Source organism: Panonychus citri, unplaced genomic scaffold, assembly GCF_014898815.1.
Source record: "Panonychus citri isolate SS breed McGregor unplaced genomic scaffold, ASM1489881v1 Contig00096, whole genome shotgun sequence".
Taxonomy (NCBI): domain Eukaryota; kingdom Metazoa; phylum Arthropoda; class Arachnida; order Trombidiformes; family Tetranychidae; genus Panonychus; species Panonychus citri.
In genome coordinates this window covers 101,451-125,518 of record NW_026515501.1, presented here as the reverse complement: position 1 = coordinate 125,518, position 24,068 = coordinate 101,451, and the positions used below count along the sequence as shown (strand labels likewise).

Here is a 24,068-nt window from a genome sequence, read left to right as displayed (position 1 = left end):
GGAAACTTTTATTCACTTAAATTTGTTAGTGGTCGAATCTAAATTCAGCAATGATCAAAATCGAAAGAAAAACTTTCGAAAAACTTTTTTTCTTTCTTCGATTCTCAAAATTGTTTTCTTTTCCGATTGTATCTCTATCATTGAATTATACTGATTGAAAGGATAAGACTTATTACCGAAGTAGATTTGATTTGATAATGTTAATATCAGATAATGGAAAGTCAGTGAAAAGAATTTCGAAAAAAAAAATAAAGTTCTAAATAAGAAAAAATTCGAAACTTTTCTTTAACATCACTTTATTTTCTTTCTAAAAAGATAAACTCAAATCTCTACCATGCAGAGAGATGAAACCATCGCAATTAGAGATGATAGTAAACTATCAAAGTTCTAGAACTGAATTTAGAAATCAACTTTTCTTCAATGTCCAGAAATCACAGGTTAGTATGTCCGGTGAAACCAAAACGATGATAAGACCAAATTAGATTATCTTGACCAATACGGTGAAAAAGATACTGAAAATTTTGGTGAACTTTAATGCAGAAAATATTTCATGATAATAACATCAACAATCAGTAAAGGATGCGACAAGTAACAAGAAAACAAATTGAAATATCAACGATGGTCAGTATGATAAAAAAAAAAGATCCTCATCTTCGGAATGGTCATCGACATCATCTTTTGTTGCTGATAATGATGTTACTTTGTAAAAGGAAAAGAAAAAAATAAAATAATATCTCTCGTGAATCCAGATAACCGTTAACAAAAATACATCTCAAGATCTTGACCAGAATGCTGAGTTTCCATTATATTTTTGGAGATATTTTTTCATTGATTCTTATTCAATTTCTCCCCCAACTTATCATGAAATAAATTCAATTGAATGGTGAACAAAAAAAACTGATAAAGTTGATTTTAAGCTCAATTTTCATTACAATTCTGCAACAATTGTTAACCCAAGCAATTTACACCATTTGATTTGTTTGCAATTTTTTGTTGCACTTTTCACTTTCCATTGGTCAGTATGCTAGTGGTCAACGTTACGGATTAAATACCTTTTCTTTTGTTGATGATAATCAGTTTACAATCAAATATCTATATACTTTTATTGTTGATATAATAATTGCAATAATCTGTTATTATTATTGTTGTTGTAATAGTTTTCAAGTTTTATCATGTTGTTGATCATTTTTGTTTTGTTTTGTTTGGTTTGGTTTTTGTTTTTTTATATCATCAGCAATTTACTGTTGATTTGGTAACAATTAAATCAGTCTAGTATTAATTACACACGAGATAATATTGCCATTGGAAATAATTTATTATAACAATCAATAAATTATCACCAATTGCAATTATATGATATTTGAAAACAAGGAAAATATTATGAGATTAAAAAAAAAGTTTATCCTCTTGTCTCTGTGGGTAAATCAATTTCCTCCTCCTCGCAAATTTCCCACTCTCACCATTAAGTTTATCCCTCTACTCCACCCTGTACCTTACCCTCTCCTCCTCCTCCTCCTCTGGTAAACCAGGTCAATGGCTTGAAAATGGGTTTAAGGAGCAAGGAAGATGAAGATGAAGATGAAGATGAAGATGATGAGAAAAGTGAAATTGGCTTTTAAGAAAATGAAAGGAAAACCAATGTAACTTGAAATGTTATTTTCACACTTTAATGGACTGGGTCAGTTTTAAAAGGTTATCAGTCTTGTTGATGGTCATTTTGTAGTTTTCCCTTGTCTAGATTACACCCTGAATCTTCATGATCATCATGTTACTGAATTTAAACGAGAAAATATAACTTATCAAGATTTACAAACTTCCAAACAATTTACTTTACGATTTATAAATTATTGTTTTCCTTTTCATATTGTCTTCAACTATTATATTATATGATGGATAAATGTTATTATCTATTGGAAAATTAGTAAATTGTTTCATAAATCTTGAGATAAATTCACTTTCTTTTCCCTGATTATTACAATTGAATTTTATTGTCTGAGCTTGATCCAGTTGAACTGATTGTCTTTTTGATTAATTGATTGGTTATAATGTTTTTATATTATCTCTCATCATTTTGATTAGTTGAATTGTTCAATTATCTATCATTGATTGATTGAAAATTATTCCAATTGTTTTGAATTGTTTTGTTTTTCTTGTTCACCTTGTTAACTGATATTACTATGAGGAGATGGACATAATGGTCAGTTTGTATCATTTTTTACTGTCTTTACAACTTTTTTACAACCAATTGGTCAACTTATTGACATTATTTAGCTTCTTTTTACTGTTGATGAAACAAGAATGACCAATACACTGGACACATGAAATATAATAAGTTTGATTCTGTTTTTCAAATGATCAACAATATCAGTCAATCACTTTATCATCATCCGCATCCTTTAAATGGGACAACAGCAATGAAACATTGAACACGAAAACTTGAAAAAGTTAATTTACTTGATCAGAATTCAAATCAATTGAATATATATATAACCAACTGATTAGTTATGTATAATTAACTAAATTGTTCCAATCAATTGTTCAATGGTTCATCAATTACAATTGTCACTTTGACAGCAAACAAAAAGCATATTGATTATCAATCCAACAAATCAAATTGATAACGCTTATTGTCAATTGATAATTATCAAGTATAATTAGTTTGATAATTGTCTTCTCACACCAATGATTAACTGATTGTGACAAAACAATTTAAATCATTTTAATGAAAGAAAAACTTATGTAACATGTTACCCTTTACACCACCAGGTGTCATTAGTTTAATTCATTCATCAGCTGATCAATAATTTTGATTTTACAAAAATTTTGACAAAAATAATAAAAGTAAACAATTAAAGTTAACAACTTTTAATTAGATTTTAATTAACCTGTTAAATCCTTAACAATTTAGTTACATTGATCGATAAGTGTTCATCTTTACCTATTTTGTGTTGTTGTTAAATTTGTTTTCTCAACGTTGAGATTTGTAAACGTTAACAAATCAACAAAATCGTTGGTTTCAAATTTTGATTTGGTTTTTTGTTTCGGATTTTCTGGTTTTATTTTGGTTTTCTGGTAATTTTATTTTCATATCAATGGATATCAACATGGATATGGGTACATCGACCCTGGAAAATTATATAAAGAGGATTATCTCTGGTAAATCTTTACCTGAGATTAAGGATGTCTGTCATTTCTCACTCAAAGATCAGGCCATTGAATTGAAAGGTGAGTTTGTGATTATCCTTTACTTTTTCTGGTTCCCAACAATTAAGATAAATCTTGATAATACCTGTTGATTAACTCGATTCATTTATCTCCTTTGATTGTGGAGAGACAATTTCTATCTACCTGGACAGTAGTTTATTCAATCTCACCGTATAAACAAATGGTTTAAACAGATGCACTGGTCAAGCTAATGGTCATTAGTTTGTTGTTGTTGGTCAGTTGAAAGTTAAAACCATTTAAATTTACAAACATTTTCCTAAATCTTATCGCAATAATAACCTATTTTTATTTTGTATTTTCAAATCAACAATCAAACAAATTGCAATTAACACACAGTCGTAATGTTGTTGTCATTGATGATGATGAAAAAGTGACCATTTAAAAAAAGCCTTGACCGTTTTGATTTACTTTTTGCTTGACCATTGGTATTTTGTGTGTGTGTCTCTCTATGTTTGCAAACTTGTTTACAAATAAACAAAATGTTTACCCAAAATTTTGGTAGTAAATAAAAAATAATCTCAATTCCTAATGATCCCCCAATGGTCAACACACTTTATCTAGACTGGTCACTCTCTCGCTGTATGTGAATTAAGTATGTGTTGGTCATTTTTACCTTTTCTTTTTTAGTTTAAACCAAAGGGAGTCCAGAATCATTTTCATTAATCTAACCTCATGTAGTCTCAATGATCATCACTGTGAGTTCCAGATCATTATCGTTTCTCATATCAGAGATTGAGAAACATCAGTCTCACAATTTTGTTTATCCAAATTGATTCCTCTCTCTCTCTCTCATCTTCTCAGATCATCTCAAGATTATCTCGATTTGTAATTTTCATCTGCATCCTCCTATTTCCAATCTCTCTCTCTCTCTCTCTCTGATAATATTATTTTTCAGCTGAGAGATTGATTTACTTTTTTGATGATTACGATGTTCACATAATGGAAACACTCATCTTCAATATTCATCTTCCGGAAGATACTGAGAATATTTTTTTCTCTCTTCTTTTCCAATTTGTATTCAAGGTTATCACCATGATGATGATGATGATACTTGCTAATGATCATGATGATTGAAAATAATATTCACATTGAAATGTATTTTAACTTCATCTCTTTTTCTTTTTCTTCATCTTCTCTTTCTCTCTATAATATCATCATCTTCCTCATCAATTGATCATCACCATAATCTGTATCTCTTTTCTATTGCTCATCCATTTTCACCAATTCACTTAGCATCTTCATCCTTTCATCTCCTTCCTCTTACACCCCATCACCATCACCATCATCATTATCATCAATAATTTTCACTCTAAAAACCCAATCATCATGATAATCAAATAATTCTTGATGATACTAAATTCATATCTCAATCTCTCAATGATTATATATCATCATCTTCAAATTAAATTAATTTGTTGCAAAAAAAATTATAATTAGTTAGTAAAATTTGTAACAATCAAGGCAAAAACAATTAAATCAATATAGTTATTTCATATTATGTTAAAACTCATCAGTTTGTAACAATTTAATTGTTACCATTATTTCATTATAACTTTTTGTCTGTTAATGGTAATGATACAACAGTTAATCACGTTAATTGCAATCAAATTGATTATCATTCTCATTTGTATTTACTTGTTGAGCTTATCATTGATTCATTTTAATTGATCATCCTTCACAATAAAAGGTTCAATGATGCTAAGCTAATGATGAGAAATATATATTTTTCATCCTTTCCATTGAATATTATATTAAGATAATCATTAGCATCCTTGTTATTATTTTGAATTTGCAATTAATTTCATTTGCATTTCACTGTCACTAATTACAATTAATTTCTCAGACACTTTAATCATATATGCAAATGAGTGATTTGTATCAATGCTTTTTTTCAATTGCAACAAATTACAATGTTGTTGTATCTTCAGTTTGGTGAAGGGAAAATTTTTTTTTTCTAATCCAATTGATTTACAATGAAAATCATCATGAATCACATATTAAATCAGATATTAAGGATTTGAGCTCATAATCAATAGATAGATATAGATGATAATTTACTAATCACTTTTACAGTGATTATCATAATGATATATTCATCTTGATACTTATCATTATCATCCTCATGATGGTAATAATCATTTACTGTTAATTGTAAACAAGTAAATAAATCAACATCTAACATGAAGCTCATTTGAATGTCTAATTTATTACAATACTTATATTTCTGTAGGTAAACAGAAATATTAATGTTTATATCAGGAAATTAGGAATTTAGATCAGCTGATTAGCATGTTCATCTTTAAATGAATATAAGTAACACTCCTTAATTTGATATTCTATTTATTTATTTATTTTTCTTTCTTCTTCTTCTTTATTATTATATTTTTAGCAACCAAAGGAATTGAAAGTTCAACATGTAAATTTACACCAATCTGTAAACAGAGTATATTTTACATCGTAACTGCGGTTATATTCAATGAGAAAGATGAACTTCTCATGATGCAAGAAGCTAAAAGTGAATGTGCTGGAACTTGGTATTTACCTGCAGGTAGAGTTGAACCAGGGGAGAATTTGGTTGATGCGGTTCGTCGTGAGGTCACAGAGGAAACGGGACTACAATTTGATCCATTAACGTTAATCTTGGTTGAGAATGCGAAAGGTAATTGGTATCGATTTGTATTCACTGGTATTATTGTTGGTGGTCAATTGAAAACGGTTTCACTTGCTGATTCAGAATCACTTCAGGCTTCATGGATTAGTGATATTAATCAATTGTCTTTACGATGTCGTGATATATTGCCCATTATTGATCGAGCTCGAACTTATTGGAGAGAAAAACTTTCCTGGCATCGATCAATCTTACCTGTTATTCAGAGTCATGATAAAATTTTACTTCGTCTCATCATGATAATCAAAAAGAAGGCCAAGTAAGTCTTAATCATCAATATTAATCTAATTCTTTCTAATAATTGTGATATAATTTATATGCAAACTCTAAATTATTTGACAATCAAGTAAACAAAACAAAACTTTCACTTCTTGGTTGGTAATTGCAAAATTTACCAATGAAATTTATGATAAACAGTAAAAAAAGATTAATCAAATTGTTATTAATTGTAAATGACAATTATTTGGTTAAGATTTATTGACTTTTTTTCATGTTATCATATTAATAATCATTGATGATCAATGTCCATCGGTGTTATTATTTATTATCATTTTCTGTTCATCTATTAAACAAAATGCTATTTGTTATTAGTTAATAATACACAACAATCAGTGTGAAAATCTCATGTGATTTAGGATAATTTACCAACATTGACTTAAACAGAATTGGGACTTTACACATGATTAAGGTATTATCATTATCATAACTGCCATTCAATCAACCCGTTTAAAATTTCCCAAAGGTATTCATACAATGAGAGATATTATCAATAATACTATTGATTATTAGTACATGTGAATACCTTTTGTATATTATAAACTCGAGTCAATATCTCAAGTTTCAATTACATTTCTTCCTGAATATATTATTCATGTGACAATATTAATTTTATCACCAATGGTAATAAGATGACACATTCAAAGGCAATTGTATTTTCGTAATGATGATGATCCTCATCATTTATGTGACTTTTTTTTTCTTCTCTCTTTCTCTCTCGATTGGTCAATCAATCATCATTGTATCTCAATCCTTATCTTCATCTTCTACTCTCTTACAAAACTTTCTCTCTCTCTCTCTCTCTCTCTCTCTCTTTGCTTATCTTCTAGTTAATCTGATATAATACTTAAAGGGATTATCTCATCGGCAGATCAATGTTATCTTTGCGCTCCTTTTATCCAAATGATATCCTCTTGCAATTGAAAAGGCTAACTCATTGTCTATGAGTAACCTACTGTAAATGCTTTTCCTCTCGGCACTTTATTTGTGTCACTACCTTTAAATATCTCAAGCCTATGGGTCGATGTATCTCCGTGCTCAAAGTCATATATCTTATTTTAGTTACTCCCTTAATCTACTCTCTTCATCTGTTTAAGCCTTAATCTAGAGACGAGTTAATCTTATCCATGGTCATTTCCCTATTTATCAACATCTCGATAACTATCACCAGGTCAGAATATATTAAAATACGAAAGTTACAAGGACTGGGCAATTGATTGGCTTTAAACTTTCGGTCCTTAGGTAAACATTTGAAGAAAAAGTGAAAGGCCAAAATTTACCGATCACAATTGTATATAGATTATTATTAATCCATATCTATTAGATAATAAGATATATCCAAATCTAATCGAAGGGAGAAAAAAAAATGTTCTATTTCATTTTTCTTATTATTCTTTTTTTTTCTATCTTCTTATTGTTGAATTTTTTTTTCTCTCTCTCCCATTGATACATTTTATCTTCACTTCTTATAAAGTTTGTAATATATTTTCGGATATGAATATTATAAAGTTTCCCCTTAGGCCTCTTTCCTTGGTGATCCTTGTCCGTCTCCTTTACCTCACCAACCTCCCAACTGACCAACCCCATTCAACTCCCCTTTAAATGGTTTTACCTTTAGATTATTACTAATAACAATAAAACCCTCGCAGTAAAAGTTTGAACTAATTCTCGTTGAAAAATATATTACATCGGCTATTATTGTGCTGACCACCCAGAACTTACCATTGGCCTCTCTTTTACTCTTTCTTTCTCTCTTTCTTTATTGATGCGGTCTTTTGATTCACTTTGGATCCTCCTCTTACCTCTCCAATGGTCGTTCCTCCTCCCAACCAATTCAATGGTATTGCCCTAATAATCTTGCCCCCTGATGGTGATGATGATGAATCTGCATTCAAAGTAATTTCTTAATTTTCTTCATCTTTCAGCTCTCTCTCTCTCTCTCTCTCTCTCTCTCTCTCTCTCTCTCTCACTCTGTGAAAAGCATTGATGAAATGGTGAATGTTGAACAAATGCTAAGATGGTCAAGCGCAAGAAAAATGTCCATCAATTGAGAGAAGGAACAAAAAAAAGGTGCAATAGTTAATCGTCATCACAGAGCAATTGAAATAGTCAAATTTGGAGAAAATTTTCTTCTCTCTCCTGTGATGGACTCAACATTTTACCCTAAGGAAAAGAGGTCACTTTATCCTTACCATCTATTGACCTCTTCTCTAAAGTTTTTTTAGCTACACATCTTCCTTTCACCTTCTCCTCCCTCTCATTTTCTTCATCATCTTTATAAAAATGATAAATCACTTGACCGTGACTTGTTGTTAGTCTCCCTTCACAATAAATACTGACCATAGACTTTTACAGCTTCTTGGTAAATCTTCAGTCTTCAGTCTTTCTTTCTTTTCACTTCTTCCTGTATATTACCTGTTGTGTCCATTGTGTCCATTTCTATTCGATAAAGCTAAATAAGAAATTATTCTTCTCATTATTTACCTTTGACCTCATCTCTCTCTCTCTTCTCTTGACCACCATAACTCATTCATACCCCTTTCACCACAATCCAGTTCTCTCCTCATTCTATTGTCATCAGTTTCTTTCTCTTCATGGTCATCCTTTCATCTTCTGTCCATTAAATTTTTTGCCATCTTCATTTCATGGTCAATGTGATGACCATTGAACCGGCTAAGAGTTTATCTTAACTCTCGGATAAACAAAAAAATAATAATAATAAGAAAACTTTAACCAATGTTAATCTAATAACATTTTCTTCATCATTATTATATTAAAAATGCATTTGTTTCAATTTTTTAAAGATGATTATCATCTTAATCCATTGTCCATCCACTTCCTTTTGGTCAGTAATCTTTGAGAAACTTTTCAATTCAATTTGCAAACTTAATCAACCATTTATCTTGATGTTTTACCACAACAATCATCCTTTTTTTATCCTCATCTTCATCTTAATCTTTATCCAATGAAGGATATGAATGGTCAAGAAAAGATTAGTTTTTTTTTGATAAAATTTTTTTTCTCTTTTTTCCAAAGGTCACTTTGATTTCTTCCACTAACCTTATGACCTCTAAATTGAATATTTTTCAATGTCCAGTTGATAGTTTTTGGAGTTTCCCTCTGTCCACTAGTCTACAATTATTACTTCAAATGTTTGCTGACCAGTTTTAATGATAATGTTTATCACTAATAATTGATTATCATCAGAACTTGTTGATTTAAATTATTGTTAATATTTTCCTGTTTCTTTTGCTATTAAATTAAACTAAACACTATTATTATCACCTTCAACTATTGACCCATCAATTGATTGACCATCAGGTTTTACCTTTTGTTTTTTTTTCTGATCATTGATTAAGTGATCACTCTTTATCTAAATTATCATTGATCAGCTATAATCAACTTTGACAATCAGTTTTAATTCACTTTTACCTCATAATTATACAAGAGCTATAATTTCAATCTAAACTTTGTTGATTATTGTAATTAACTTTCTAAATTGTTCCATAACAAATCAAAAGTTCTGACGATGAAAAGTAATTAGAACAGTTTTCCTTTAAACTGTAATAATCAATTTTAACCAAGTAAATGACGATTAACAATTATCTAAATTGTTAGAACTTTTTTTTCAAACTTTTCTCATGTTCGATGCCTATGGCGACATCTATTGAATAAAAGCTCAACTTACGAACAAACTTCAAAATGAAACAATTGAAATTAATTGTTGTTCCGTTTTAATTGTAAATTTCTCTTCTCTATCGACAATTTATTTATAAGCAATTTACTGATCATAATCAAATTTTGTTTCTTTTTTTAAATCTAAATGTCACCTTGATATTTGTTTACAGTTTCTCATTAATCAAGTGTTGGTTGAGATTATTTAACTTGATCAGTAATTTAAATTGCTGATTATTATCAAGGGAACAGCAGATTAGGATTGAAACAAACAAAGTGATTAAACCATTAATAATAGAGATAATTATCATATTAGTTGACCATTTACCTGGTCAATATTGTGTGTGTTTGGTTGGGGAGGTTAGAAACAAGATTGATGACCATGGATAATTTTGGTCAGTTGACCCATGGTCACTTTGATTGAGTTTCTATTTATCTTTATCAATGTGACTTGAAAAGGTAAGAAAAACAAAGATGAAGAGACAAAAATTCAAACAATGATAATGATGATGAAGAAGAAAAGATGAAGATGGTCATCTCTCTCTCTCTCTCTCTCTCTCTCTCTCTGCATGGTTTCCTCATCATCCTCATTATCATTATTACCTGTGGTCAGTGGTTTTTTATTTGGACATTATGATGATTTCAGTTGTTGTTTCAATAATTATGATCAGATAAACTGATTGGAAGACGTTGACACTTGTAAAACTTTTAAATGAATGACCAAAGATTGGACCTGAGATGATGATGATGTAATCTATGTACAAACATTGGTCAAGATTGATTGTTTGACCAAATTAACAAAGCTAAATCAGCTTGACCATCAGTCTTACAGTAATTGACATATTTGTACAATCATCTTAATAATAATGTATTTCCCTTGAGATTCAACAATCAGCATAAATTAAAATTGATTATGATGAATAAAAAAATATTAACCTTCATCATATATATAAAATTAAACACTGACCATTGGTCAGTAAGCTAATCTAATCTTAATAATGTTGATTTTTTAGTATTTTCTCAACACAATCAAATGTAATATCATCAAGAAAACTAAATTGCAACAGTTTTAATCACTTTGTTTCCCCTAAGGAATTGAGCCAATTAAAAGTATAATTAAAATACAATCTAATTACAATAAAGCAATTGATTAATAATTAAAATCTTTATTCAATTAACTGTTTGCACTCTGATAAACTTGATATCTTATTATAACTTTGATTATGATTGCAATTGCTTTTTAATTAGATTTGTAAATTCATTTCATCTCATATAATTAGTTTACTGTTATTACAATTAATTGATTGTTGGTCTTAATTTAAATTGATTTACATTTGGATTAACTTGATTATTTTACTCATTTTAAATTATGAATCTTTGTGAATTAAATTAACATGTAATTAAATTGATCCGATGTTCATTTGAACCCTTTTTTTAAGCTTGGACATTGAAAATGACCAATCATCAAAAAAGTACAACTAATGTCCAGCTGATAAACATGATGGTCAGTTAACTGGAAGATTTCATTATTCTCATTATTTTTTTTTTCGATCTCAATTAAATTATATTCCTTGTAAATCCTTTTCTTTTGCTTGATTAACCTTAATCCCTGCACACCTTGTAATCCAATGTGTAAGATTAACTTGATTAGTATGAAGCCAAGCAACAACAAAAAAGTTTCATTGATTGTTGAAAATGTTTCCACTTCACCTGAGCTTCATTTAAATCATTTACAATTTGTAAATTGTTGATGGTTAACATGATGATCAATATCACACTTTAAACGGGTTAATCCTTTAGTTGCTAATCCTTTTTTTTTGGTTGGATTTTTAAATCACCAGGAAAAAGTGTGACAATGGAAATTAATTTGATTGCTTTTTTGTCATTGATAAACATTTACAAGAGATTTGTGTTGATTGGAAAGGTGATGATAATGATAAATGGACATCAATTGGTCAGTATTGATGATAATTAGATCATCTTATAATCAACTGATTCCATTAAATTGTAGTTAACAAGTCAACGGTTACATTATAATATGAATGGTCATCTTGGATTAGGCATATATTTATTATATAGACAGGGGTCAGTTTTTGATAGATAAGGATACGTATGGGTGATAATAATAAGCCTCTGTGAGAGAGAGACCAATGGTCAGTGTTCAGAATAGGATGACCATTGTGATGATGAGAAAAGTGGGCGAGATAATATAACAAAATGGAAATGTAAATATTGAACTAAAATGAAACAATGATAACAATTGAAAATCAAATGGTTTGTAAATTTACATGATAATATTTATCATCACCATCTTTAGCATCCTCATCATTTACTGTCACTTCTCATGAGAGACAAAATTCCCATTCATTAATGGTCATCCCTTTGGTCAAGCAAAAGGTTCACCATTTGAATAACTTTCATTGTGATCTTTTGATATTTGAATATTTATGTTTTCATTATGTTGACCCATCCAAGGGAAAGTAGCCCCTTTCATTTGACCTTAAGGGATTTTATTTTTCAATTTATCATTTGTAGCATTGATTTGTAGGTACACAGGTCAAAGGGAAAACCTATTGAGAAATATTTTTGTTTTCTTGTAGTATTTGGATTGATAAAAAAAACCCCATAGGAAGTTATCAATGGGGATCCATTGATTATCTGAGTGTCAAGGCGAGATTCAAGTTTTTGCTTACATGGAGATTCCGAGTTAACATTTCATTTTTTTTTCGTTCTTTTTGACTTTCAAGTTCGTTGACCAATGGTCATCAATTGTGCTGATAATCATCACATAATCAACATCATTTTCACTTCATCTTTTCTTTGGTAGTTTATTATTTTTTCTTGGGTGTTCAGATTGAGGTTATCTTTTGCTTGTTAGCAAATTGTTAAATCAAATTGAAGGGTCAAAGTTTGTTTATAAAAGATTGGTCAGTGTCCAGGGCTCAGGTTATTGCGATAAATTGAAAGGTTTCATTGTGTAGTATTAATAATGATGAGAGATGGAGATGATGATGAGGAAGATGTAAATTGAATTGAATAGTTTTCAGGAATTGATGATGGGATGAAGAGTGAGGGAGAGATACTCATGAAAAGAAATCACTTTTATATATTGATATTATCTTCCCATGTTGATTGTTGATTCATTATCATGATGATACTTGGAGATAGAGTTGTAGTAATGTAACTTGAATTATCTTAATCTCTTTTTTTTGTTCATCTTTATCAATGATTTCAATGAATCTCATTCAACTTTCATCAGTTTATTATCAACAAACAAACGACATTCATGTTTATTTCCGGACTTTTATACATTTCATGATATCTTTCAAACAGATTATCAGATTTATTAGCATCTCTATTTTTCTTCCTCTTGAATATCAGTATTAGTTTTAATCTCCATCCTCATCTTCATCTCTTTCTTTTGGCTCTTTTCCATTTTTAATCCTCCCTTTTCTTCATCTCTGTAAGTTCTGATTCCTAATTAGCACATGATAGTATTTCCACTCATTGTAAATGATCAAGATTACGATAATATAATTCCAAGCTGATTCGATCAAAACTAATCTATTTCATCTTATTTTTTTTCTTCTTCTTCGAAATCACAATTTATCTCAGTAATCGATTGCACGTTCTCGTTGGGGATAAAGATGGTAACCATTTACCTGTTTGCGAAATTAATCCTCTTCGAAGTGTCCATGCAACACTTAAGCGATTCGTTCAGGTGATTTGAGAGAGAAGTTTTCTTACTCTGGATATTTGCTAATTGTCTTTCATTTATCTTCTAAATTAATCACAGTATATATTCAACAATCAAGCACCACTTCATCGTCCACACGGAATCTTGTCCATTGAACATAGTGGTTTCCCTTTAACGGAAAAAGATGGCCTGTGCTTGACTCTTCTTGTCTCTTGTGTTGTAAGTTAATTCTTGAATTTAACTATTAATAATTAAATTTAATTGTCAACCTTTCATCTCTTTTTTTTCTCTATCAATTAATTATTCAGCTACCAATGGAACAATCAACTCCACGTGAAAATTTCTCATGGCAAGAAGTTAATATTGACACCGAATCTCAACTTTTGGACAGTTTACCCAAAAATCGAACCCTTGCTTTCCACATCGTCTAATTGGAAAAAGAACAAAAAAATCCAACAATTAACTTAATTGTCTCTCTTTTATTATTATCAACCTCTCTTCCTCTCTCTCTCTCTCTCTCTCAAGGCAATTCTCATTTTCATTTTGATATTACATGTAAATCACTTCATCTCCTTTAGATCTGATTCAATTGCAATTTCTATTAATTCATCGCTAATAAATTGTCATTAATTTTTTTTATTTACAATCATAATTATCTATTGTAAAAGTTGGGAACAATTAACTCACTGGAAATTGAAAATTTAGGCTAACAAAATATTCGTGGAGCTCCTGCTGCCATCTATCGGTGAACGAGAAAAAGTCAATCAGCTGATCGAGAAATTTTAATTCTCATGTGGTTATGTTGATTTCTGAAAGTTTTCCCTAATTGTGTTTATCACCTTAATTGTGTTCCAATTTTTTAATTTTGATTAACCATCAATGTAGTAATTAAATTGTCTCTTCTTCTATTTTGTATATTTATTGATTGTGTTCATTGTTTCTTTTTGTTTTCTTTTCTCATAATTTTCTCTATTTCTGTTTTTGTTTTGATTTCTTTAGTTTTACTTTGACTTTTCTTTGATCTTAATTTTTTTTTTCTCTGCTAATTATGATTAAATTTAATCACAAGTTTTACCTTTTGGGTAATTTGATTGGTGGTCGATCGTTTAACTTACCTTTTATCAGAAATAATTGGGGATTATCGGCTGTTAATCGGTTCACTTGTCGTCAACATAATTGTAGTGACCTTAAGATTAACGATGTTGGTAAAAAGGTTACACTTTATGGTTGGGTTAAACATGTACGAACTCATGGATCGGCACTTTTTCTGGTCATAAATGATGCTTATGGTGATGTCCAGTTGATAATAAAAAATCCTGATTCAAAAGTTAAAGAGCCAACCATTGGATCGGTGGTAAAGGCTGAAGGAATCGTCTCCAAACGTCCAACTGGTCAAGTAAATGAAAAGATGAAAACAGGAGCCATTGAGGTGAAAATTGAGCAACTTGAAGTGATTAACAAGAAAACAACACACACAACTATTGTCAAAGAATCGGATCGATTAAAGTACCGATACATTGACCTACGAACAAAAGATCTCAGTTCTAATCTACGATTGAAAAGTCAACTAATGAACAATATAAGAAACTTTTTCCACCAAGAAGGTTTTATCGAGATAGAAACTCCGATTATCCAGAAACATACGCCCGGAGTGAGTAACAATTACTGTTTAATTAACACTGTTAAATCGTTCACTTAATTGTAATCTAATTGTAATTCCAATTCTTTCATTCAACCTCAGGGTGCTCATGAGTTTATCGTACCAACCAGAGATCCAAATCAATATTATTGTTTAGCTCAAAGTCCACAGATATTCAAACAATTGTTGATGGTCGGAGGTTTGGATCGATATTTTCAAATCGCTCGATGTTTTCGAGATGAAGTCTCTAGGCCCGATCGTCAACCCGAGTTTTCACAGGTAAACAATTAAATCTTATGATTAACAATCGTTTAGATCATGTTTCTATTTTTTCCCTTTCGTTTATAAAGGTAGATGTTGAAATGTCTTTTACAACAGCCGATGGAATAATTGATCTGATTGAAACTCTTCTTGTCGCTATTTGGCCTTCGTTTGCCGGCTCATTGTCGATTCCTTTCCCTCGAATAACCTATCAAGAAGCTCTGGCCAAATATGGTTCAGATAAACCCGATCTTAGAAGTGACATTGAGGTTTGTCCATAGGATCAACAATTCAATCGAGTTTAAAAAAATATTTTTCTCTTTTTTAATTTAGTTGCATGATCTCAGTAGTCCATTGAGAGCAATTACTAAATCATCAACTTTGGGTCTTGCAATTCCTGGTGGAAGTGATGTAAGTTATATTAACTTTTAAGATTGATTAACTCTAATTGGATTTAAATTATCTTTTTCTCTAGGAAAATTTGAAGGAAAAACTTTACCAAGAAATGGTGACAACGGCAAATGATTTATCGTTCAAGGGCAATGTCATTGGACTATTTATTGATGATTTAGATGGTAACTGGACAATGGACAAAGAAAACGATTCGTTTAGTATTGATCAATCAACCAAACTTTATATTTCTCAACAATTGAAATTAAACAAAGGAGATTATCTTTTCATCACTTATGGAGATCCTAATGAAATTGTTCGTAACTTGATATTATTGATCTTTTTTTACTTCTGTTTCCTCGATAATTTAGAAGATTAATTTGATTTGTTTCTTTGTTTTTTTTAACTGTTTCGCCATTTTAGCGACGTTACATGGGAAAATTTCGAAATTCTTGTATAAAATGTATATCAGCTAATGGAATTGCCAATGTTCAAGATAATTCATTTATTTGGATAACTGATTTTCCACTTTTCGTTGAATCGGAAAACAAAATGACAATTGAAAGTAGTCATCATCCATTTTCATCACCTAAACCCGATCAATTAGATAAACTCTATTCCAATCCATTGGAGGTGATCGGTGATCAATTTGACCTTGTTCTTAACGGTGAAGAAGTTGGTGGTGGATCAATGAGAATCCATGATGCCAATATACAAGAATTTATATTTAAACAAATTCTCAAAGTAGATTATAAATCATTACAATTTTTCTTGGATGCTTTGAACTCTGGTGCTCCACCTCATGGTGGAATAGCCTTAGGGCTGGACAGATTAATACGAATAATTTGTAACGCAAATTCCATACGAGATGTAATCGCTTTCCCCAAATCATTCACCGGTAAAGATCCACTAAGCGGAGGTCCAACACAATTACCAGCAACGATTCTTGAAACATACAACATAAAACCAACATAAGAATGGAAAATTTAATCAACCAAACTAAATCGAAATCCCTTCTTACCTTACAATTGAAAATTAAATGATAAAGACAAAAAGAGGAAATTAAATTGTACAAATCAGCCAAGAACGAAAGATAGATCATACCCGCCGTTTTCAACTCTCACGAACGAATGATCAGATCCTTGGACATCGAAGTGAAATGAACCTATTTTTCACTCTCTCTCCCTCCCTCTCTCTATTTAATTACTTCGAATATGTAATAAAATTTTGATAGAAAATTGTTTTACTTTAAATGTTCAAGGATCGTTTTCTAGAATCTCATACATGTAAAACCTTTGGTTCTCGAGATATTTGGAAAAACGTTCGTTAAGGTTAAAAAACGCTTAGTACAATCGACGCAAAAAATGCGCTGCAATTACGATTTTGACTGGAAAATTTTTCATTAAAATTGATTGAGCTGCTAAAAATTATTTCTATCAATTGTGTTGATTATATTCAAATATTTAATTGTGAATACGAAGTTTAATTAAACCGTTATTAACAATTGCAATTTTCAACTTACTTTTGGGTCAACTGTATGAAAATATGAACTGTATGATCTTTTAAAGTGTAAAAAAAATCAAATTACCAAAACTCATTAGGAAAATAAAAATGGTCAAAATTATTACAACGCAAAAGTCTCGGGCTTAAGAGCAACGAGATCAACTGAAGTATCTGTTGAACTGTTATAATTTAGGCATCAAGTTGATCTTTGTGATAAGATGAACATAAAATTCAATTTCAAATTCACAGGTAAAGTTAATTAAATTAGAATTCATTTGGAGCGAGAAAAGTTGAACCTAAATCGTTAATCGATGGCTCCATCTATCGGTGTTAGAATTCATTGTATCAGTTGTTGGTGACATCTAGAGATTTTCGAGTTGAATGAGAATATTGATTGTTTATTTTGTTTCATCTTCTTCTCCTGTTTGGTGAGTTAATATGATGATGAAGAGAAGCTTTTCTGTTGTGATAAAATAAAACATCAACATCATTCCGTTGGTATTAAAATATGTGTTCGCAAATTGATCAGTGCAAGAAAGGAATATCCATCAAAGAGCCTATTGAATTTCCTCTTCCTGATTTAATCGGAGAATCAGAGATTCTCAATGAAGATCGAAGAAAAGAGGTAATGACGATAATCTCTCTCTCTCTCTCTCTCTTTCTTTCTCTCTCTCTCTCTCTCTCTCTGTCTGTCTCTTAGTGTTTTTCTCTCTTATTCTTACATCTTCATTTTCTTCCTTATTACCATATTATAGTTGGCACGTCATCTGCCCGCTCGTACCGAAGGCTACTCATGGGCTTTAATATATTCAACATTAAAACATGGATTCAGTTTGAAGACCATTTATCGTAATATGGTCAACTACGATAATCCAGTTCTGTTGATTATCCAAGACACTGACGGATCAGTATGTATCTTATCAAATTTGCTTCTTACATGTCACAACATGATGATGATTATTGTTATTATCCTTTTATGAAGAAGAGCAAATATTATTCAAACAATTAGCTTACAATATCCTTCCAATGGAAAAAAAATTATCCCTTGAATTTGATAGGTGTTGTTAATCGTTTGAATATTTTTCTTCTCGTTGATTATTTTTCTGAAATATTGTAAAATAGACAATCAACAATCAACAACAACACCAATTACGTCAATCATTAATCGCTTCAACCATGAATAAAATACATGATGAGAAAACAAATGAATTGTGCTGATAGAAAAACAATGAAAAACCTACTGTACCTGCATCCGGTTAATTGTTATCACTGATTGTTTTCTTTTGGGTTGCTTGTTAATTGTTATTCTACCACTGGTACCTTGTTACCTGTAGAAGACTCAGTTAACTACTATGGTTTAATTACCCAATTTAACCTTGAGTAAATAACACAAGTAATTTAACCTTTTAACTTTTATCCTCATGTATATTTAATGTAAACAACATCTCTCAGGATAAGATTTTCTTTTCTCCATCATATCTGATTATTATTATTTTTTACCCTTTGAGATGAGAGTTTATTTATAAATCTACATGATTTACTTTCAATTTCAATTGTATTCCCAACAAAGGTTGATGAAAAATGTATGTTCCATTCTCGAAGTAGATAGAACTGGATTAAATTGAACACAATCAACAAAACCAGGGACAAACTAACGTTACAATTTTCAATGGGTTCTCTTTGTTTATCAATTACCATTTTTATCCAACATGCTCATTGCTGATGATGCTAATTTTTGCTTCATCAATACTCACCTATTGATTGGTTAGTGGTAAAAAATTAATGTTGTTTCCAATTCGTTGATTGTATAATATATTTACTATCATATTGTACAACATACCTGGTGTAATACCTTTTGAGTGTTACAATCAATTGAGACATTTAATCCTCTTGATTAGATTTCAATTGTTATTCTTTTTTTCTCCGAGTTTCGATTTGAAACTTTTTCTTCCCACCGAGTGTAAACCAAACTCTCTTAACAATTATTATTAATATCTCAGAATCAATGGTGAATTTTGCTTATTTCAATTTCATGATGATATTTGTTTTTCTCCATTATTATTACGATTGATTCAATTAGATTAGGTTCATCTGTGTTCTGATCAATATGCAACACTATTAGTTTGATGGTAAAACATGTTAGGTTAGTCTTGATAAATTCAATTGATTGATTGCACTTGAGTCAACAATCAACAACAATTAACTATTACTTTGTGTATATCTATTGGAAATTAATTTCTTATATTATTATCTAAATTTTTATAACTTTTTTGTTTGTCTAAATTTCAATATTGAAACAATTCTTGATGATTCAGTTATATTGTTGTTAGTAATTGTAATGGCGATGATGATGATTAATACTCGGTGTCATCTCTAATTGTTTAAAATGATTCATTTTAAAGGTAATTTCATGTTTACAATTAATACTCAATTTCATTGACTTTTATTGTTGAAAGAAGGTAAAACTTTTTGTTCATTAATTAATTATAACCCTTACTGGTTAATCATATCAACCTTCACAATAAAATGATAATCATTAGCTTATTATATCTTTTAATCCAATTGTTATCATCATTACTCTTTAATTGCTTACCTTTGATTTAATCCTTGACAAATAAGTCAACATAATAATCAAAAAAACTATGTAATAATAACTTTTTAACATCAATCAAAAGGCAAAGAAAAACTTTCTAAATTGACAACAATCAACTTAATATCTTTGTTGATTTAAAAATTGATAATCATCATCATTGTAATCATGGTGAAGTTGATTGACGATTATTTTGGTTAACATTGACTATAGAGATGTGACCTAATTTGACATGAAGAAAAAAACAACGACAAGATCAAGTTAATTGTGACAATTTGTAAGATTGATTTTTCACTCTAATTGATGATATATAAAATCATCAGTGTATTATTATTATTATTGTTGTATATGATTTAACTTACAGTTGATTAACTAATTTTGATGTTTTCGTAAGAAATTGGCTATTTAAAAGTTTATTATCAAGATCAATTGTTATTATTTACAGACATTGACATGATTATTATTATCTATTTACTTTGATTTAAACCAGAAAATCCTGACAGAAATGGTATCATCATCATCCTTAATCATTTCAGTTAATTCTGATAATTTGACAATTTAACTCTCTCTCTCTCTCTCTCTCTCTCTCTCTCTTTATCTGGATTTTATCATTTCAATTTTGAGTTTCTATCATCTCGCTTATTATGATTATAATTGAGTTACCTCAAATTGTTCAGCTCAATAGTGATCATGATAACCCTGATGATTGAAAACAATATTGAAATAATCAAGTAATCGTTAGTATCTCTTATTAGATAGTAATAGTATTTATATATATCACTAATAGTAACAATTATCTAATTGTTTCAATGCTATTCAATTGTTGTTGTTTTTCATTCTCATCATTATCTGAGTAGTTTCTGATTCATTTGATGCTTAATCTTCATAAGTTTATTGTTTTTTTTTTGCTTTGATTTTTCTGTTCCCTGGTTTTTTTTTCGGTTTTTTTTTCTACTGAATATAATTTTGATGATGCTGGTGTAAGGGTTGTGATGATACCAATGAACATGGAAGCTAAATGAAATCTGAGTTTAATTAACAAAATTAATAGCATATGAGAACAAAAAATCGCTTAGGAAACTGAACCATTATCATCATTTGTTTACTCATGAGCAATCAGATGATTGTTTTTTTAATGTTTTTTTCACTCTCTTTACAATTTTCATCATCATCATCATTAAGAGTTACAATATTTAACATAGTCTCTTGTAATGATGAAGTTTTTGCTGTAAAGCAAAGTCGACAATACCATTTACCGTTATCTTCTTGATCGTTATTTAATTTGATCTCTATTTCAATATTGATTGTCATATAATGATTATGACAATTATGAATGATATCTCATGAAATAGTTGGTTTTTTTGCCAATTTACAAATGGAAAAGTTTTTTTTTTCCAAAGAAAAAAACAAAAACCTTGATAGATTTACATGGGTTTCCATTTTCATTTTTAGACATGAAAAAAATGTGATATTTTATTATTCAATCTCCATGATACTTTTAATGATAATTATGTTCACTGTTAGCAGTTATTGTAATAAACAGCTAAATAATAAGAAGAGATAATTATTCTGATGGTGGTATTTACTAATGATGTAGTTGCATGTTTAATCCCTTAATAAATTTCTAATCCTTTCATTGGGACTCATAGACCTAACTTTTTGCTTATTCTTTCTAATATTATTAGTTCAATACAGTAATGTCGCTTAGATAGTGCTTTACTGTTGAGACCGAGATCTGTTGAGTGCGGCAAAATTTATATCATCACTATGAAACATTAGATTGATTATTTTTGATATTTATAATACAATTGTCTTTTTTCAATTTTGAGTTTTTCAACGATCATTTGATCTAATAGTACTGATTTTAAAAATCTAGATCAGATTGTTTGAACATGAGTTGACTATTGGATATTGAAGTTTGATCATTTAGGACAATTTCGAAAATAATAATAAATTGAATTGAAATGAGTTAACATGGAAACTCCATTGACTTGTATTTTCTTAATCCTTTTTCTAATTTTGTCATGGTTTTAAATGGTAAATAATGCATAAAATTCTTAATTTTCAATTCATTTTATTAATATTCAATTGTCCTATGATCAAACTTTATATCGAATAGTACTCATGTTCTATAATCTGATCTATTTTGATACTTAATCAAAATGACTTTCAAATAATCTCTTATTTGTTTAATTTATAAATTATCTTAATCAATCGATTTCATGTTATATTATTTCAGTTAATTGAAATATTTAATCACTTTTATTCTCTTAAATTCTCAACCTATTATCTGACATTACTTATTATACTAATATCTCATGACTATGCAACTTATTCACTTAATTATTGCTAATTGTTTTCTCTCTCTTTTTTTACTCTTCTAATCCATTGACAGGCATTTGGAGCACTAACTTCCACTTCACTTCGGACAAGTGACCATTTCTATGGGACCGGTGAAACTTTTCTCTTTTCTTTTTACCCTGAATTCAGATGCTTCAGGTGGACCGGTGATAACGTTTACTTTATCAAAGGAGATTCAGAAAGTATTGCATTTGGTGCTGGAGAGTAAGTGGAAACAATTGAACGATTTCTATGATACTTTAACTGTTACAATTGTTTATCGATGATCTATCAATCATTTTGGATCAAAATTGATTTTAATTTTCTCTATTCCTAGTGGGAGATTTGGCCTGTGGCTGGATGGTGATCTTTACCATGGATCTTCAAATCCATGCCAGACCTTTGGGAATACCCGACTTTCCAAGAATCAAAATTTTGTTGTGAAAGCGTTGGAGTGTTGGGGCTTCGTTTGAGCGTTTTTATCAAATGATGGACTTTAGTAATCCAATTGAGTAACGAAAAGATAACTTGTTGATTACTTTCCAATCTTAGTTACTGTTTACAATCAAATCACTGATCTCAACTTTGAAAAATCTTAATTTCTGATTAAGTTATTTAATTGTTAGCTAAACATTAGCATTGTAATAATTTAATTTATCATTAATTACTATATTGTAAACACAAAAAAACATATATATTAAGTAACTGAAAAGTTCAAAGTTGATTCAATCAAGAACCACCAACAATTAATAATCAATCAAATAATCAAAGTTAATCATTAAACAATCAACTAATCATTTATACTCAAAATTTAAAATTTAAAATTGTAATTATTATCTTTGTATTTAACAATTGAATAATAATCATTGTAAAGGTAAAAATAACTTTTAAAATGGTGGTTGAAACTTGATGAAGATGAGGATGGTTAAGGATGGCAAAGGATTTGATTAAATGATTAACAAGCTATTTATATGGTTTAATTTAAATTGTTTGAGGTTCCACCCACCCAGGGGTACCTATCTGGACAGGGTTGACATGTCTTCATGAAACGGGTTCCACTTTGATACCGGACATTACAAACATTGGGATGGTGACAAGGTCCAGGTCTCTCGGAGGTCAAATTATCACATGACCAAGGTTGAAATGATTTAATTGTTGACAATGGAGTTGGATTTCTGATCCATTCAATTAACTGCCAATTGGTTAACAGGTAAACATTTTTATGGGATAAAATGGTATCGATGAATTTCATGAATCCTCTTCGATGGTGATTGGTGTTAAACCAGGCCGAATGGTAAAATAGTCCAAACGGAGCTCGATTTGTGCTGTAGTGGCGATTGAAGTTCTTCAATAGCATTTCATAAACACCCTCTTCGTCTGAAGGATTGGAACATGAATCCGCCATGGAGCATCTCCCGCCCTTGAGGTCTTCCCACATCACCATTCCTGTGGTACAACAATTAAAGAAAACATTAATTAATTAAGTAGTTATTCAAATCTCCAGTTAAAAGTTAATTGGATGTTAATTTTTACTCAACAAATTAAATTGTCAGAAGTTTTTAGTTCTTAATAAAATGGTAACAATTGTAGTAATTAACTCGTATTTTCACCTAAATTAAATCCTTTTAATTATCACCAACAACAAGTTAAATTTAGATTAATTGTCAAACAATTTTATTTAAGGTCGCAACTATTATTTTTTTTTTCTTGTTGAATATTATTAGTTAATTGCTGGACTTGAAATAGGGAATCATTTTTTGATGAAAATTTCAATCACAATTTGTAATTAGCAAGCAATTTAAAT

At 29.7% G+C, this 24,068-nt stretch overlaps 4 protein-coding genes across 4 annotated transcripts in view; 3 read left to right on the top strand and 1 right to left on the bottom strand.

Moving 5' to 3' along the window:
• Positions 1–2,770: 2,770 nt before the first annotated feature.
• On the top strand, positions 2,771–14,456 carry LOC128388291 (8-oxo-dGDP phosphatase NUDT18-like). The gene is made up of 5 exons (XM_053347684.1): positions 2,771–3,225; positions 5,615–6,152; positions 13,460–13,565; positions 13,641–13,760; positions 13,850–14,456. Exons 1-5 carry the CDS (start codon positions 3,093–3,095, stop codon positions 13,970–13,972), a joined length of 1,020 nt encoding a protein of 339 aa, XP_053203659.1. The 5' UTR covers positions 2,771–3,092; the 3' UTR covers positions 13,973–14,456.
• Positions 14,457–14,582: 126 nt separating this feature from the next.
• Positions 14,583–17,291, top strand: LOC128388283 (aspartate--tRNA ligase, mitochondrial-like). Its single transcript, XM_053347674.1, has 6 exons — positions 14,583–15,192; positions 15,283–15,459; positions 15,531–15,710; positions 15,775–15,852; positions 15,917–16,147; positions 16,255–17,291. Exons 1-6 carry the CDS (start codon positions 14,590–14,592, stop codon positions 16,804–16,806), a joined length of 1,821 nt encoding a protein of 606 aa, XP_053203649.1. The 5' UTR covers positions 14,583–14,589; the 3' UTR covers positions 16,807–17,291.
• A 432-nt stretch (positions 17,292–17,723) lies between these two features.
• LOC128388298 (TLD domain-containing protein 2-like) lies at positions 17,724–23,074 on the top strand. The gene is made up of 4 exons (XM_053347689.1): positions 17,724–17,959; positions 18,090–18,242; positions 22,320–22,489; positions 22,602–23,074. Exons 1-4 carry the CDS (start codon positions 17,843–17,845, stop codon positions 22,735–22,737), a joined length of 576 nt encoding a protein of 191 aa, XP_053203664.1. The 5' UTR covers positions 17,724–17,842; the 3' UTR covers positions 22,738–23,074.
• The window catches only part of LOC128388279 (uncharacterized), a 23,230-nt gene continuing 22,236 nt past the window's right edge, over positions 23,075–24,068 (bottom strand). The window contains 1 exon segment of the mRNA XM_053347669.1: positions 23,075–23,710. Within this exon segment, the coding sequence (XP_053203644.1) occupies positions 23,241–23,710 (470 nt within the window). The 3' untranslated portion in view covers positions 23,075–23,240.